Source organism: Mesoplodon mirus (assembly GCF_964341445.2).
Source record: "Mesoplodon mirus genome assembly, chromosome: 1".
NCBI lineage: Eukaryota > Metazoa > Chordata > Mammalia > Artiodactyla > Ziphiidae > Mesoplodon > Mesoplodon mirus.
The window spans coordinates 82,251,371-82,269,107 of NC_138976.1; the positions used below are offsets into that span (position 1 = coordinate 82,251,371).

General features: G+C 38.0%; 1 protein-coding gene across 1 annotated transcript in view; it reads right to left on the bottom strand.

Annotated features, from left to right (window-relative positions):
- TRPM6 (transient receptor potential cation channel subfamily M member 6) overlaps positions 1-17,737 on the bottom strand; it is a 140,091-nt gene that overhangs the window by 20,372 nt on the left and 101,982 nt on the right. The window contains 8 exon segments of the mRNA XM_082628121.1: positions 300-365; positions 2,298-2,348; positions 5,188-5,213; positions 7,056-7,114; positions 8,441-8,532; positions 11,445-11,568; positions 15,477-15,589; positions 15,735-16,867. Coding sequence (XP_082484247.1) covers positions 300-365; positions 2,298-2,348; positions 5,188-5,213; positions 7,056-7,114; positions 8,441-8,532; positions 11,445-11,568; positions 15,477-15,589; positions 15,735-16,867 — 1,664 coding nt within the window.

Genomic DNA, 17,737 nt, shown 5'->3' on the forward strand with positions numbered 1-17,737 from the left:
TTTTCTTTTCTACTTACTTCCAGCCTTAAATCAGTGAATGCCAGGTGCAACGTTATTGCTTTTTCCCCAACTGCTGCTCATTATAGGTCCCATCCCCATAGTATATCAGATTTTGACTCTAGATACCAGCCGGGCAGTTAACAAGACTTTCCATTTTAGGAAATTAATATCATTAAACTGCAACCATGGGCAAAAGAAAATTTGCAGCTAAAATTATGCAAAATGGTTTCTCCTATGATTCACTCAGATGTTATGCCTTTGCCCTGGCACAACCTCAAGAAGGTAGAAATGGCACTCACCAAAGAGTTGGATTGGTGTAAATGGTATGGTCTGAGAAAGCCTCATTAAATTGTTCCTTTCAATGGCTGCAAACAAAAGCAGATTTACTAGTTTAAGTATGCATCAGTGGGCTGAATTTACAGAAAGCCTCCCCCACATCAATATACTCATATAATGCTAAAATATGTTATTTCAAAGACACTTCATTTTTTTCTTTTATCAAAAATATTATCTATAGGACTTCCCTGGAAGTCCAGTGGTTAAGACTTTGCCTCCCAATGCAGGGGGTGCAGGTTCAATCCCTAGTCGGGGAACTAAGATCCCACATGCCTCGAGGCCAAAAAGCCAAAACATAAAACAGAAGCAATATTGTAACAAATTCAAAAAAGACTTTAAAAATAGTCCACATCAAAAACAAAAAAAAATCTTGGGGCTTCCCTGGTGGCACAGTGGTTGAGAATCCACCTGCCAAACAATGCAGGGGACACGGGTTCGAGCCCTGGTCTGGGAAGATCCCACACGCCGCAGAGCAACTAGGCCCGTGAGCCACAACTACTGATCCTGTGCATCTGGAGCCTGTGCTCCGCAACCGGAGAGGCCTGTGGGCTGCACTAGAGAAAGCCCTCACACAGAAACGAAGACCCAACACAACCAAAAATAAATAAATTTTTAAAAAAAATCTTTAAAAAATATTATCTATAATACAGTATTTAAAATAAACTATGCCTCAAACAGGAAGGATATCCCAGTCTTAGGAATAGATTATATGAGATTATATAATATGTTCTGAGGTAGCGCTATTACCTCCACTCTCCTGAATACCAAATACCACACTAATCCATTCAGATGTGGAACTTGCTTTTAAAGAGCATTTTAATCTGTGGTCTTTCTGGTTTTTCTTTTCCAGATCAAATCTAATGCACAGCGGACTGTGGGGACATCTACTGTTGATTTTGCAGAGTTCATCTTCTTTTCCCAGAGAGAGCTAAAGACCAGCTTTAATTAGAAGCAAGTGATCTGCATTTTCCTGTTAAGAGCTGTATCTTAACAAATCAGAGTCGATGTGAGTTACAGTGTTCCTCACCAGATACTTTCTTCAGTTGACAGCTGGAGTCAAAATAACGGATTACTGCTGAGCTGAAAGACCCAGTTACAAGAGCCTGGAATGTGGAGTCTGAAATCCACAGAAACACTATTCACTACAGAGGAGAATTCAGGATAAGGTAGCCTATTACTGGACCCTGAGCACATGACCTTGATATAATAATAACGAAAATTATCACACCAATACATTTGTACTCTTGTACTGAGCTTCAGATTATATAAAAAGCTTGCTCATGTATTATCTAATCCAATACTGAGAGCAACGATGCCCAAAAGACCACCCAATGGCACGAGTCCAGTTGGTTGTTATACTGCTTTGCATTTCAAAGTGTTTCCCTCTTTATTCTCAACTAGCCCTTTGGCAGATTTTTCCTCAGGAAGGGCAAGTACAATTATTCCCACTTTGAAAGAAAGACAACTGAATCACTGTGAAGTGATGTTGCTTAAGAGAGTCAAGACCCTTGACATCTTGTTTAATAACATCCCTTAAGGTGTCTTTGTTGAATTTACCCTGTGGGGTTGGCATTCACTCAGTGGTTACCCTCACTGAGGGCCCAGTGAGGGTGCAAAATCCTTCCTCAGAGGACTAGCCTCAGGCCTGTCTCCTCCCCAGTCCAAAATGCAAAGATCTCTGGCTTTTGAAGTCGTAAAGAATTTTCAGATCTCACGGTCATCTTTCCTCTTTACAATTTGGAACTTACCAATACACACATTTTTTTTTTAATCCAAATTCTCTTAAATCCTAAAAACTTGTTTTCCCAAGTTAAGAAATCTGAATGTTCTCTCATCAGAGTAAACAACAACTTTTCAAGTTGGAGACATATCAACACCACAAATTCACCAGTGTTTGTTTCCAAATGCAGAATCACAGACGTTTAGCTCCATTGACATGTCTATGTACACAGGCATCCTACCTGAATAATGATGGTGAGACTCTTGAGGGCTTTTTAAGGAGGGCGAGATTTCTGAAATTACAGAGAAGACTGGCATTTTAATTACCTGGCTGGAGATAAATACATGCTTATGAATATATTGCCTTCAAAGTTATTATTGAACGGGTTAATCAGAATGGCTTCTCGGTTTTCGAAAAAGACTGCCTAATATTCTTTAACCACATTATTGTGCATGGTATCCTGACAGCTTCCAATCATCAATGCAATGTCTCCAAACATATTTATATAGGGAACTGAAGAAAGACAGGTAATATTAGCCTCAAAGATGTATTTCCTTTGAACCAATTACACCTCTGTGTTGCAAAAGGCACTCGGCTGCCCATCACATTGCACGACATCCCAGAAGCACAATTCTCTGAGCTCCCTACCAAGATGCAGTACCCACATAAAGACATTATTAATACCAAGTTATTAGCACACTACTTCACTGACTTAAAATGACAACAAAATGATGAAAACACATTAAGAGGAATATAAGAGAAACAAAGAAGGAGGCAGAGAATGTGACAGCAAGGGATTTGTTTGGTTACAGACGGACTGTGTGTTGGGAACACCTCTTGCAAGTTTAACTGGTTCTCTTCTACCTGCTCAAGTCCTAAATTACAAGGCTCAAGAGAAATCCTTTGCAACAGTTTTGCCATTTCATAAAATCAAAATTAAAGTCGAGAACTTTAGTCTCATGGTGGGAACTACTTTATACCTTGTAGAGGAAGCAGCATCATGAGCCCAATTTCACAGATGTCTCTGGCTTCTTGTTGCTGGATAAGGAAGGGAAGAAACTCCCTCCCTTTGGGGGTGCTGGGTAAAAGGTAAGATCATCAAAAAAGACTGTTCCGGGCTTCCCTGGTGGCGCAGTGGTTGAGAGTGTGCCTGCCGATGCAGGGGACGCGGGTTCGTGCCCTGGTCCGGAAGGATACCACATGCCACAGAGTGGCTGGGCCCGTGAGCCATGGCTGCTGGGCCTGCACGTCCAGAGCCTGTGCTCCGCAACGGGAGAGGCCACAACAGTGAGAGGCCCGCGTACCGCAAAAAAAAAAAAAAAAAGACTGTTCCTTTCTAAGTTCGATTCAATAATTAAAAAAAAAAAAGTATTTAGCTCCCACTAAGGGTCATGCTAGGCATGAGAGATGTGAATAAGATGTGGCTCCCACCTTAGAGAAAAGCAAATATGAAATACATGTAAACTATAATCACAATACAGTTTGCTAAATAATATAATAGAGGTGTAAATAGAGGCTTAGGGAACCTTCATAGACAAACAATGTGAAATAGAGTATGGGCATCTGAGTCTGACAAAACTGAGTTTCAATCCTGGCTGTGAGATCTTGTTCACATTCATTCAGCATATACTTACTGACCTACTATGTGCCAGGTATTAGTCTATCCTCGAGAGAAAGAGCAGTAATGAAAACAGATAAAGCCTACATTGTAGGAAAGGGAAATAGGAAATAAATAAGTAAATATATAATATTAGAGTATATTACATATATATTGAGAGAGTTAGGAAGCGTGGGAGACAGGGAGATTACTATTCTATATTATATAGGTTGGTTAGGAAAGACCTCTCTGATAAGGTGAAATGTGAGCAAAGACCCGAAGGAAGAGAGGGGGTGAGTCATATGGATAAATGAAGAGTATTCCAGGCAGAAGTAATGGCAAGTGCAAACATCCTGAGGCAGGACCATACTTGCTGTGTTAAGGAGGAGAGAGTGGCCAGAGTGGACTGTGCTGAGAGCAAAGGAGAGGGGAGAGTTGAAGGGGGGGAGCAGATCAGCAGGGCCTTGTAGATGGTGTTTGGACTTTGCTTTTACAGAATGAGCTGGAACAGCATTTGAACAGAAGAGTGACTCAATATGACTTTGAGTTTAAAAGTGTTATTCCAGCTGCTCTCTGGAAATAGAGAGACGGTTTGGAGGCCATCCTGTAATGCAGGGAAGACGTGAAAAGTGATATGTGGGGGTAGCAAAGTGATCAGCTTCTCAATATATTTTGAAAGACTTACTGATGGGTTGGCTGTGGGCATGTGAGAAAATGGGGGTCAAGTATGATTGCAAGACTTTGGCCTCAGCAACGGGAAGGATAAAGTTGTCATTTCCTGAGATGGCAGAGAAGGGAGGTGGAACATTTTGTTCCACATTTGAAGATGCCTTCTAGATACCATGTGGAGAGGGTAATAGGTAGGTGGTCACATTCTTCATGGAAGAAATATTGCATAAAAGGGCTCATTCATGAGCCTGGAAATTTGGACTGGGGCCAGACTCTCAAGAGCATTGAGAAAGAGTAAGGGGTTTGCAGCCCATCCTATAGGTAATGGGAAGGCACTGAAGGTTTCACATAAGTGATGAAGGTGCCCAGTCTGTATCGAGGGGTCAGGAAGATGGAAAGGTACAGGTTGTGATGAAATTTGAAAGTAGCTAATGAGAGTGGCTTCACCAGGGAGATGTCTCACCAAAGTACGCTTGGTCCTACTTAGCCACTTGGGGCATGGAGTTCCACTGAAGACATATCGGAAAGGAAATCCACATACAATCTTATGAATGGTTCTTACATAACAATGTGTTAAACGATGACAGTAAGAATTGTTGAACAGTCTAAATGAGCTCAGTGGCTATACCCTCACTCACAGAGACAACTAGAAAATCACAGTCAAAAACAGGTAACAAAAATTTTTAAACCAGACATCACTCCTGATTTATCTGGAGAAAGACATTCAACTTTCTACTTTTCTACCGAACTTGCTACTTTGTAAACAAAAATCATAAATAGGATTTCAAGAACTATAAAAGTCTGAGACAGCAGGAGAGTAAACCCCACCACTGATAAATGAAAAAATAAAAATATAAAAACTTACTGTTAACTCCATTTGAACTTCTCAACCTGTTTGAAAAATTAAAGTTGTTTAGATAATGCTTCAAAATTTTCAGTGATCAAAGAAAGGAAAAGTGTGTGAAACAGTAATAATACAGTCTATAAGTATATATGTATATACATGTGTATATATTACTTTGAAGGAAGGGTATCAGTTACATTTGACCCCTACCTTTAGAGAAACAGTTTACAACCCTACAATTGTTTTCATAGAAGAATGAGCACCAGATATACATGTAATTGATTTACTGAGTAGGCCCTAAGCTAACTGAAAAGCAGTTGTTGGTTTTGTTTTTAATTAGTTATGTGATCACACAACATATATAAGATTTAACTGTGCTTGTGTTGTTCTGGATCAATTAAACTAAAGGCTTCCTGAACTATGCAAAGCAGATGCCTACAAAAGAGTCTGTGAATATCTCTGGACAAGCCAACAAATCAGTTTCATTAGCCCACATGGCCCCTAAATATTCACAGGCTGAAATTAGCTCTCTTTAAATTGTTACATGCCCTGCTCAAGTGCACAAGTGGCCATGGTCAAGTCGGAATAAATACATTAGAAGAATATCTCCAGTATTTAAGGTCCTTGGGGAAGCAAGTACAATTACAATTATTGTTTAATTTCATGCTGCAATAACCCACTACTCTGCATGAGCACAAACTACTGAACCTTTGGGAGAAGAAATTCATGTGCACATTAAGGCTAGAGGCAGGCTTACACAGAGAGACCTTGAGAGCTCCAGAGAAAAGGCCATCTCAAACAGAGCTGACTGCAAACTGACTGCCATATTCCACCTGCCTGGCATCAACGGGCCCTTTGTAGAGTACAGATGCTTTTGAATTCTGCTCCTATAACTCTAAGAATGGTTAATTTGATGACGTAACTGGAAAAGTCCATAAAACACTACAAACAGAAAAATCTTTGCTTGGTTGGTTTTCAAATTTTCTCTGAATAAATAAAAGTCTAGGAGGAACCTCAAGTCTATAAAAAGGTGAGTTCTCTATCTCCTCTCTCTAGCCCTGTCTTCCTTTCTCTGTCTCAATCCTTCTCAACTTGTTACTGCTTTGACAAACACTTAGGATGTTAAGGAGAAACCAAAAAGATCCATCTTATAAACTAAAAGGAAAATTTTGAAAAAAAACCTAAAAAAATTATTTAGTTTTCATTCTAAGTCTTTTTATTTTCAGTCAAGACAAATTTATTCCTACTTTTTAATGCAAATTTCACTCTTATCTATCAGAAAATATATGATACTCATTATTTCATGTGTGCTTTTTTGACACTAAAAAGACAAATGGTTAGGGACTTCCCTGGTGGTGCAGTGGTTAAGAATCCTCCTGCCAATGCAGGGGACACAGGCTCGAGCCCAGGTCCGGGAAGATCCCACAGGCCACGGAGCAACTAAGCCAGTGCGCCACAACTACTGAAGCCCGTGAGCCTAGAGCCTGTGCTCCGCAACAAGAGAAGCCACCGCAATGAGAAGCCCATGAACCACAACGAAGATTAGCCCCCGCTCGCTGCAACTAGGGAAAGCCCGCGTGCAGCAACAAAGACCCAACGCAGCCAAAAATAAAATTAAATTAAAAAAAAAAAGACAAATGGTTAATTTGCTACAGTAGTACATGTATCATTATATTCTTAAAAGGCACTAAGGTGAGATCTTGTTGCCAGAAACAGGAAAACTAGAAGAATGAATAATTTTCATTCTTGCTAACACAAGAAAAATACTGTCATTGGACACACACTTTTTTTTTTCTCCTTTTCTTACCCAATTAAACCTTTATTCCCAATCCAGTTAAAAAAAAAAAAAAGCCAAAGATGCTTAAAGACAGACATTTAGAAATACTCACTGAGAGTTCCTATTGACCTTGGTGCTCCTTGAATTCCACAAAGAGTTTTTGCTTAGATCCTGGGCAGAAGGGAAAGGTCATTACATGTTCACCCAACTCTCTCCCACCCCAAGCTTCCAGTAATACATTTGCAGAACACAATCCTTGGAGGGTATAGTTCTTTTTTTCCCTTCCTCTAGGCTCAATATTTCTCTTACTAAACATGCAAGACTCAAGCTAGAAAGCTGCATAATCTTAGCACAATATATGAGTAACTCAATGTGGTGACTGACCTTAACAGAAAGAATTACTTTTATGGGGACATCAAAGAGAAAATGTAATACATAACGGTTTTTACAAAAATGAGAGTGAACATATAACATCAGTTAATGACATGAAAGAAGAAAAGAAGGTCAAAGTTGACAGGAAACACTGACCATTACATTATTATATCCTATCATCAGATTATTGTTTCAGTTGATGATTATTTAGAATGTCACCTTGAATATATCTCATTCTATTTCTATACTCCAAGCATTACTCTAGGCATTTTCATTGGTGTTATTTCTGTTATCCACTATCAGTCTCGTAAGGATGGCATTAACCCCATTTTAGAGATACAGGTAATGAAGCTCACAGGTTAATTGATGTATATAGCTTTGAAACCTAGGAAGTGACAGACCCAGGATTTGACAGGGCAGACAGGTCCCTGCCTCCAATTACCTTCAAGTAGTCTTATATTTTACTTTCACAGATTGCATTCCTACAAGAACATCTGAGGTTGTTAGTATACATTCATATAGTTTCCAAGGTCATAGAGGTAATATTCAAACCAAGACCAAGATTAGATTTTGGGGGCTAGTCTAACTAGACCACACTTCCCTCATGGTGGATGGCAATAAAACAGGCACATATTTGCAAATGGTAAGAAAAACAGACTGCAAAATCAGTGGTAGAGAAACACTGGAAGTCCTTTACCCTGCAATGTCCAAATCCCTTCCAACACATCTGCAAAGATGTTTGCTTTGCCTGTTTAATTAACCACACTAAGTGAGGCACTTACAACTTCAAGAAATAAACCATTCCATCCTTGGAAAGCTCCAACTGCTAAAAATTCCTTCTCAAATCAGGCTGAAATCTGTCTCCCAGTAGAGTCTATATGTTGATGTTAGCTCTACCTCTTAAAAGTGTATTGAAAATATCTTATTTTTCTTCCACATGGCAACTTTTATATATGCAAAAACAGTTTCAAAAATTCCTAAATTCTTTCTATTTCATGATAAAAATACCCAGGATAAATTACTGGGTGGATAAATTGCATAAAGGCGAACAACAAGGAAAGAATAAAGTGGGGGGACAAAGGGTGAGAAACTGAGCTTTTAAAATATCAAATAAAATGTTTTTACCTCTTGAGACTGCCTTACATAATCACTGACTTGTACAGAATGCCGTTCAGTTTCTCTACTTTTCATTTTCTGATATATGTAAGATTCTAGACCTTGTTAAAAGGAAGGAAAAAAAATAGAGAATACGTGAAAATATGTTACACTTGAATCACAGTTCCAAATAAAAGATCTGAACACCATGCATTCATCCAAATTGGAATATAGGGTTTTCTTTCTCTTTTTAGCAAGTTTTACCAAGATTCCTTTGTCCTTTTTGAGCTTTACTCAAGTGGCTGAAAGCTATATACCCTATTTCTATTCTTCAATAGTTACCTTTACATTTATAACAATTTATACTTCTCTATCAAAGAATTAAGTTATCCATAACCTGCCCTCCTATTAAACACCTTTAGTAATTTTTGCACACTTACCTTCCCCTGCACCCTATCATCCATGCTTTATTTAAAAATACATGAAATTTGAGGTCCAAATTGTTAGGAATTCTTCCTTAACAACTGCATCAGGCATTACAGTAGGCTACTTAAAAAAGAAAACAAAAACAAAAGAAAGATAGAAAAGAATGCTAGCCAATAGTTTAAATTTTTATCCTTTTCTTTAAAAAATCTTGACAAGGATCATTACTGTTACTATTTTTTATACTTGGTACTTACAGAGTCACTGGCATATAGCAGGTGCCCAATAATAATATAATAAATATTTGGTTGGATTAATTCTGAGAATAATACTTATTAAGAGTCCCTGGCTAAGGACATGGAAGCAACCTAAATGTCCATCAGCAGATGAATGGATAAAGAAGATGTGGCACACATATACAATGGAATATTACTCCACCATAAAAAGGAACGAAACTGACACTAACGCATATATATGGAATCTAAAAAAACGGTACTGATGAACCTAGTGGCAGGGCAGGAATAAAGATGCAGATGTAGAGAACAGACTTGAGGACACAGCAGGGGAAGGGGAAGCTGGGATGAAGTGAGAGAGTAGCATTGACATATGTACACTACCAAATGTAAAATGGATGGCTAGTGGGAAGCTGCTGAATAGCACAGGCAGATCAACTGGATACTTTGTGACTACCTAGAGGGGTGGGATAGGGAGGATGGGAGAGAGGCTCAAAAGGGAGGGGATATGGGGATATATGTATATAGCTGATTCACTTTGTTGTACAGCAGAAACTAACACAACATTGTAAAGCAATTATACTCCAATAAAAATGTGGAAAAAAAAAGTTCCTGGCTAAATGTAGGAAATAACCATTTATTTTTTTTCCTACTGTTTTATGCTAAAAAAAAAAAAGTATACAGGAAATGCAAAAAAGCTACTGGAAAAGAAAAATCAAAAAATTTCATGTATGATATTTTTTGTAACATCATAAAATTATGATAAATATGATTTCAATGATAGCACAGTATTATAATTAAAATTAAACAAACTATGCTTTCCTTTTTTTTTTTAAATTCTTTCCTTTTCATAGTTGATTTCCTCAGAACTTTACTTTTTGTCTTTAGAAAGATCTACCTGACAGGGCACCTCCCCACCCTCAAAATTTTATTTTTTTAAAATTCTTTTTTAATTAATTCTTAACTCAGACAAGTTTTTAAAAACTAAAATTCTCAACCCAGGATGTGGTTCAAGTTGATTAGCCAGGCGCCTGGAGTCAGCCTAACTCCCTAAATCTTCTCTTCCTTTCTGATCATCAGATTTACATGAGATTCTTTGCCAGAACCCTCCTGCCACACCCATCTTTCTCAGTTTGAAATTTTTTGGAAAGAACTTAAATAATTTGGGGGATGGGAGGGTGAGAGAGATGAGTGAAGATGGTCAAAAGGTACAAACTCCAGCTATAAAATAAATAAATACCTGGGGAGGTAATGTACAGCATGGTGACTGCAGTTAACAATACTGTATTGTATATTTGAAAGTTGCTAAGACAATAGATCTTAAAAGTTCTCATCACAAGAAAAAATAATTGTTAACTATGTGATGGATGTTAACTTATTGTGGTAATCATTTTCAACATATAGATATATCAAACCATTATGTTGTACACCTAAAAATAATACAATATTATATCAACCATATCTTTTATATATTTTTAAAAAACATAAATAATGGAAAAATGACGCCAAGAGCAACTGCCCCTCCTTCAGTTGTGACAACGAAAAATGTCTTACGATGTCTTCAGACATTGTTGGTTGGGGAGGGGGAATCACCCCTTGGTTGAAAACCAGTGACCATAGAGCAAACAAAGTTTTAAAGAAGCATAGTAACATAGATTTCAATACAATATATATTTGTACCTTAAGTTTAGTATTTCAAATAATTTTAAATATTTATGACTCCTTAATTACATAGTCCCCTCTGTTTAAAAATGAGTAAAGTTCTCTTATTATCAAATGCAAGAAGTTCAATGTTCAGTGCATTGCTCTCAATTCATAATCTGCCCTCATATATCCAGGCTTATTTCACATTCTATGCCTAGCTCACAGTCTTCGTTCTAGCTCATTGATCTGTCTTCTATCCTCTACAAACATCATTACGATTAAGCTTAAGGGATATTTCCCAATGGAACAAACACTATATGTAAGCAGTAGTAAATAACCAACTACAACTCAATCCACTGAATTCTGTGTAAAGGCGCATATCAATGTCACGTGACCTTTAAGGAATTTGTAAAATTAGACAACCCCACCCATAAATCAGACTAAATGAATACTCTCTAACCCAGATTCAACAGCTCTGAATACGAGATTATCTAAATTTTAATTAATTTAAATTTTTCTTTTCTAAATTCTGAAAACGATTCCATTAAACAAGTGGAAATTGCATCCCTTTCATAAAAACTAAAAGCAGAAAAGAGCTATTTTCCTAAGAGAGTGTGGTCATTCTCTCATCTCCCACTTGAAAGAACAGGAGGGACCACCACTGGTCTAAAGATCATACCCTGAGAAAACACTACCAGAATTTTTGGGATTCAAGAGTGTAGACTGTTACATACTTATCTGACTAAATTTGGACACCGGAATCCAGTTCTTGCTGCAATTCTGTTCTTCTGAGATCTTATTTTCTCCTGGCTCTGGGTTCAGTTGGTCACTTTGAGAGCAGGTGTTGACTGTTATGACCTGGAGAGAAAAACATTCGTTGGAACACAGTGACATTAATCTGAATACGTTTTGAATCACATTAATAGAGGTACTATGTTGAAGAGGAGTGGTTGTTAACATTGGCTGCACATTAAAATCACCTTGAAGCTTTGAACTTCCATCACTCATGCTGGCAGGACCCAAGCACCCATGTGACTTTTCTATCTGCAGTCATGATTGAGAACCAGGGTGGGGAGCAGTTCTTAAACTTGAGTGTGCATCAGAATCACCCAGGACTGTGTTAAACCACAGACCACTGAGTCCCACCCTCAGGATCTGTGATTCAGTAGGTTTGGGGCAGAGGGAGAATTTGTATGTCTAGTATGTTTCCAGGTGGTGCTAAAGCTGATGGGAGACCACAGTTTGAGAACTACTGGTAGAGAGCAAAACAACAAAAACGTAAGGGTTGGATCCAAAAGAACTTGTTAGAATTCTAGTTCTGTCACTTAGAAGCTATATGAACTGGGCAAATCATGTAATGTCTATGAGCTCCATTCCCTTCATCCTTAAAATAATAGATAGCCAATAATAGTGGCTGCCTTATGTCCTTCCCAGGGGCAGAGAAGAAATGAGATAAATTGACAAACTACAGGACAACAACCAAATGCAAGTTATTAGTACTTGAGCTCAGTTATTTCTAGTTTAACTCTGGCCATTTTAACTATTTCTAAAATAACTCTATTTAAATTCATATTTTATGGGGTCCCAGCAATTCGTGGCATTTTCCCTGAAAGAAGAGTCTTTATCAAAGCTAAGTCTCTCCTCCAAAAGGTGATTTTACATAATTGATTCAATATTTATCTTTTTGCTTCTGCTTCTCATTCTAAAGAGAGTTGAGGTGCTTTGAAAAATGCACACATGTTATTATATGTAAAAATACATGTAGAACAGAAAAATGAAGCAGGGCATTAAGATCATGAAAAGTGAAGTCCTGCAGAATTGTCAACTCAGATCTAAGGCTTCCTAACAATAAACAAAAAGATTTACTGAATGCAAATGAAAACATAACATATCAGAATTTGTAGGATATAGCTAGAACAACGATTAGAAGGAATTTTATAGCATTAAATGCCTATACTAGAAAAGAAGGAAGTCTCAAATCAACAACCAAGGCTTCTACCTTAACAAACTAGCAAAAACAAAAACAAAAAAGGAGCTAATTAAACCCAAAGTAAACAGAACAAAGGAAATAATAAGGAGCAGAAATCAATGAAATAGAATTCAAAGAAAAATCAATGAACCAAGAGCTGGTTCTGTGAAAAGATCAGTAAAGCAGATAAACCTGTAGCCAGACTAATCATAAAACAAAAAGAGAAAACACAAATATAAAATATTAGGAAAGAGAGAAGTGAGAAGTGATGTCACTACAGATCTCACAGACAATAAAAGGATAATAAGATAATATTATAAAAACTTTATGCCAATAAATTTAAAAACTTAAATGGACAGGTTCCTCAAAAGACACAAAGCACACTCAAGAAGAATCACATAAACTGAATAGCCCTATATCTATTACAGAAATTGAATCTGTAGTTAAAACTTTCCCACAAAGATGGTTTCACTGTTGATTCTACCAAATAAGTAAGATTTAAATAATGTCTATTCAAACTCACCCAGAAAAATGAAGAAGAAACACTTCCCAACTCAGTCAATAAGCCCAGCATCACCCTGATACCAAAACCAGACAAAGATATTACAAGGAGAGAGATCTAAAGATAAATATTTTTCAAGAAAAGAGATAGTTTGCTAGTTTGTTAAGGTAGAAGCCTTGGTTGTTGATTTGAGACTTCCTTCTTTTCTAGTATAGGCATTTAATGCTATAAAATTCCTTCTAATCGTTGTTCTAGCTATATCCTACAAATTCTGATATGTTATGTTTTCATTTGCAAAAAAATTGTATCAAGATGTTAGCAAAATGAATACCGCATCTGAAAAAGATAATACATCATGACCAGTTGTGGTTCATCCCAGCAAGGCTGATTTAATATTCTAAACATTACTTCTAACATTATAAAATTAATTAATATAATTCATCATATTAATAAAAATGAAAAACCATCTGACCATATAGGTTAACACAGAAAAAGCATTTGACAAATGTCAATATCTATTAACAATAAAAATTCTCAGAAGAGTAAGAATAGAAGACAAATTCTTCAACCTGATAAAGGGCATCCACATAAAAACCCTACAGCTAACATCATACTTACTGCTAAAAGACTAAATACTTTCCGCCTAAAGAGAAGAAACAAGGAAAGGCTACCTGTTTTCACCACTTCTATTCAGTATTGTACTAGAGGTACTAGCCAATGTAACTGGGCAAGAAAAAGGAATAAAATACATCCAGATTTGAAAGGAAAAAGTAATAGTATTTTCATTTGTAGATAACAGGATCATTTATATAGAACATTCTAAAGAAGTAACAAAAAAAACCCTACTCAAACAAATAAGTAAGTTTAGCAAGGTTGTAGGATACAAAATCAATATTTTAAAAATTATATTTCTATATACCACCAACAAATAATCAGAACTTAACCTAAATATAGACCTAAATATAAAATTCCTAGGAGAAAACGTAAGAGAAACTCTTAGTGATCTTGGGTTTGGCAAAATTTCTTAAATATGATATGAAAAGCATAGTCATGAAAGAAAAAAATCAAATATTGGACTTCATCAAAATAAAAGTGTCCTATGTTTCCAAGGACATTTATGAAAAATAAAAGGCAAGCCACCAACTGAGAGGAAATATTTGTAAAACATATATCCAACAACGGGCTTATATCTAGAATAAGAAAAAAAAAAAAACTCTTGCAACCTAACGACAAACAACCCAATTTTATTTATTTATTTGTTTGTTTGTTTATTTATTTATTTATGGCTGTGTTGGGTCTTTGTTGCTGTGCACGGGCTTTCTCTAGTTGCGAGTGGGGGCTACTCTTTGTTGCAGTGCACAGGCTTCTCACTGTGTTGGTTTCCTGTTGCAGAGCACAGGCTCTAGGCACACAGGCTTCAGTAGTTGCAGCACATGGACTCAGTAGTTGCAGCACATGGGCCCTAGAGCGCATGGCCTTCAGTAGTTGCAGTGCATGGGTTCTAGAGCACACAGGCTTCAGTAGTTGTGGTGTGCAGGCTCAGTAGTTGTGGCTCGTGGGCTCTAGAGCGCAAGCTCAGTAGTTGTAGTGCACGGGCTTAGCTGCTCCGCAGCATGTAGGATCTTCCTGGACCAGGGATCGCACCCGTGTCCCCTGCATTGCCAGGTGGATTCTTAACCACTGCACCACCAGGGAAGTCCCACAACCCAATTTTTTAAATGAACAAAAGATTTGAATGGATATTTCACCAAAAAAGATACACAGATGGAATATAAGCACATGAAAAGATACCTAGCAGCACTAGTCACTATGGAAATGCAAACGAAACAACTGTGAGATACCACTACACACCCACTAATATGCTAAAATTAAAAAGACTGAGCATACTAAGGATTGGTGAGGATGTGGACCACTGGAACTCTCAAACTACTACTCATAAGCTGGTGGGGATGTATGTTTCTTCTAAAATTAAACAAATACTTACTATAAGACTCTAGCATTCCATTCCTAAATATTTACCAAAGAGAAATTAAAATGTATGTCCACACAAAGACTTGTACACAAATGTTCATAACAGCTTTGTTTGGAATAGCCCAAAACTGAAAATAACACAAATGTCCTTCAACATATGAGTTGACAAATGAATTGTGGCAAATCCACTTTGCTGACTCTTAAATTTGCATCTTCATTCCTTCCAGGACAATGCTATTTTGTGTACGTGGCACTTCAGAATAGAGAAAAACCAAGCTAGGTTAGTATACCACCTCAATTGCCAAAAACACAAAAGACACTTACTGGCACCTGTAGTCCTTGTGTTTTCTTCTTTTTCTTTGACAATTTCCTATCCTTGGTTAGCATTTTTGCTTTGATCCATTTTGACTGTCCTATCTCTGAGGATTTTGAAAGATCTGTAAGGGAAATGATTTACATGAGAAAGTGTAAGATGGTAGGCGGAACCATTTAGTTTCACAGAAAGGACTGACAGAATGGGGAGAATGAGAATGGTAGCAATGCAAGAATTTAATACTAGTTGTAAAAATGTTTACTTCTTACTTTTAATCTTACAGATCTTCAATTTCTCCTCTTTGTGCAATCTCAAACTCTGACTTCTAATGAAGGGCCTGTCTCTACGAAGGGGACTGATCCGAAGGGATGTGTTTTGCTGAAGCCATGGTCCCACCTCTGAGCAATCCCTCTGGGCCAATCTTGTTGAGTTATCAGATAGGGATCTGTCGCGGATCTGCCTCTGACATTGTTCACTCTGTTTGGAGTCACAGTTACAAGTGGAGGCCAAGCAGGTTTGCCATTGTTTCTCGGTACTAAACACACCAGTTTCATCACCTTCTGAAAATGCCCAGTTCACATATCCACCTCCAGTTTGCATGCTCATGACTTGGGAAGGGAGGGAGGTCACGTTAATGGCTGCAGGTGTGCAAATCAATGTGGGTAGCACTTGCTCCCCCTTGTCTTGTCTGGCTGGTAACTGAGCAAGTGACTCATACTGCTCCTTGGTTTCCACCACTGAGCCCTGGGCTGAGACAACCGGGGTCTGCCACATCAGATGAACAGGGACCTCACTCTGGGTGACATGTTCAGTTGCCAGCACATCTGTACCTGCTTCCAAAGATGGTCTGGACAGAGGCAAGTTGGTTTCTGCACAATAAGGAACTTGCTCTAGATGAGAAGGGACCAGGAGAAATTGGCCATACTTTGGGTGTGCTTGCCTGTTCAGGGACACCCCAGCAGCAACTATACTATTTTCTGTTTCTTGCTTTTCCTGGTCATCTCTTACATTTGAAAACTTTCTGTCTGTACTCTCAAGAAAGGGTCCTGTCTGCACTCGTGGGGGATGCCAGCCTCTGGCCAGGCTCCGCAGCAAAGAAGGCGGCATGCTATAACACTGGTATTTCTTCTTCTCAGAGATCTCCAGGCTGCCTAGAACCTCTGCACAGATGACATTGCTCCAGCTGTGGGGAAGTTGTCTGCAAGTAGAATGCTTTCTGTTGGCCAGGAGGGCCTCATCCTCTTGTAAGGTGTCAACAGCAGAAAGGACTTTTAAGGTATCCACTGTCAGGGCAGAGAGGTCCTGCAGGTGTCCCACCTGGCTGTCCAAAGACAATAAGGAGTCCCTTATGAAAGACACCTTTTCATTCATTTCTTTCAGTTGGAAGCACATTTCTGTAACCCTAAGGGAAAAAGGGAGGGAGAAAACCAATAAACACAGTAAGCCAATAAACACAGTACGTGGGAACTTGCCTTACTCTCTTCCTGTCCTGCTTCCATCCTTAGGTGGCTCCTCAGCCTAAGCCGCTTCCCAAAGTTAGGTCTGTCTCCTGCCTTCTTCTCTATCCAACACACTCTCATCCCAGGTGATCTCACCCACTCCTGTAATTCCCACTATCACCTTAATAAGGAAAATTACAAATTGTATTTCTACCCCTTATTTCTCTCCAATATTTCAGAGCCACATTTCCAGCTTCCTGCTAGTTATCCCTTCAATCATCTCATCAATCAGCCCATTTGTATTCATTAATATATTCATTAATTTACAAGGCAAACATTTTAATATCTCTTATTGTCCAGCACTGTGCTATTTTGGTAGAGAAAGGAAATGCTGAGGAAGAAACTAGAATGATAAGAACAGAATCAATAATCAAATACATAATTAAAAAAAAATTACAGCTCTTTTAGAATAATATTCCAAGTCTACAGTACAACCAGGCATCCCAACTTTCAAACAAAACCCATTTTAAGAGACCTACATTCAGAGAAAGCCCGACACAAATTTTTAAATGACTTTGAATACTTTAACCCAAAATTATGATGTCTAGCCATTGATTCATGTAAAAGCAACACAAGGCACTTTCAGCTATGCAAGTACAAAAGTAAATTGCAAGTAGAGTCAAATTAAATGTAACAATTGATTTCATTTAGAGAATTAGAAAGAACAAAGAAAATATATCTGTATATATCTCTGTAAATACCTCTGTATGGGGATAGGTTTTGTTTTGTGTCCTCCCCACCGCCCCAAAAGGTATGTTGAAGTCCTAACCCCC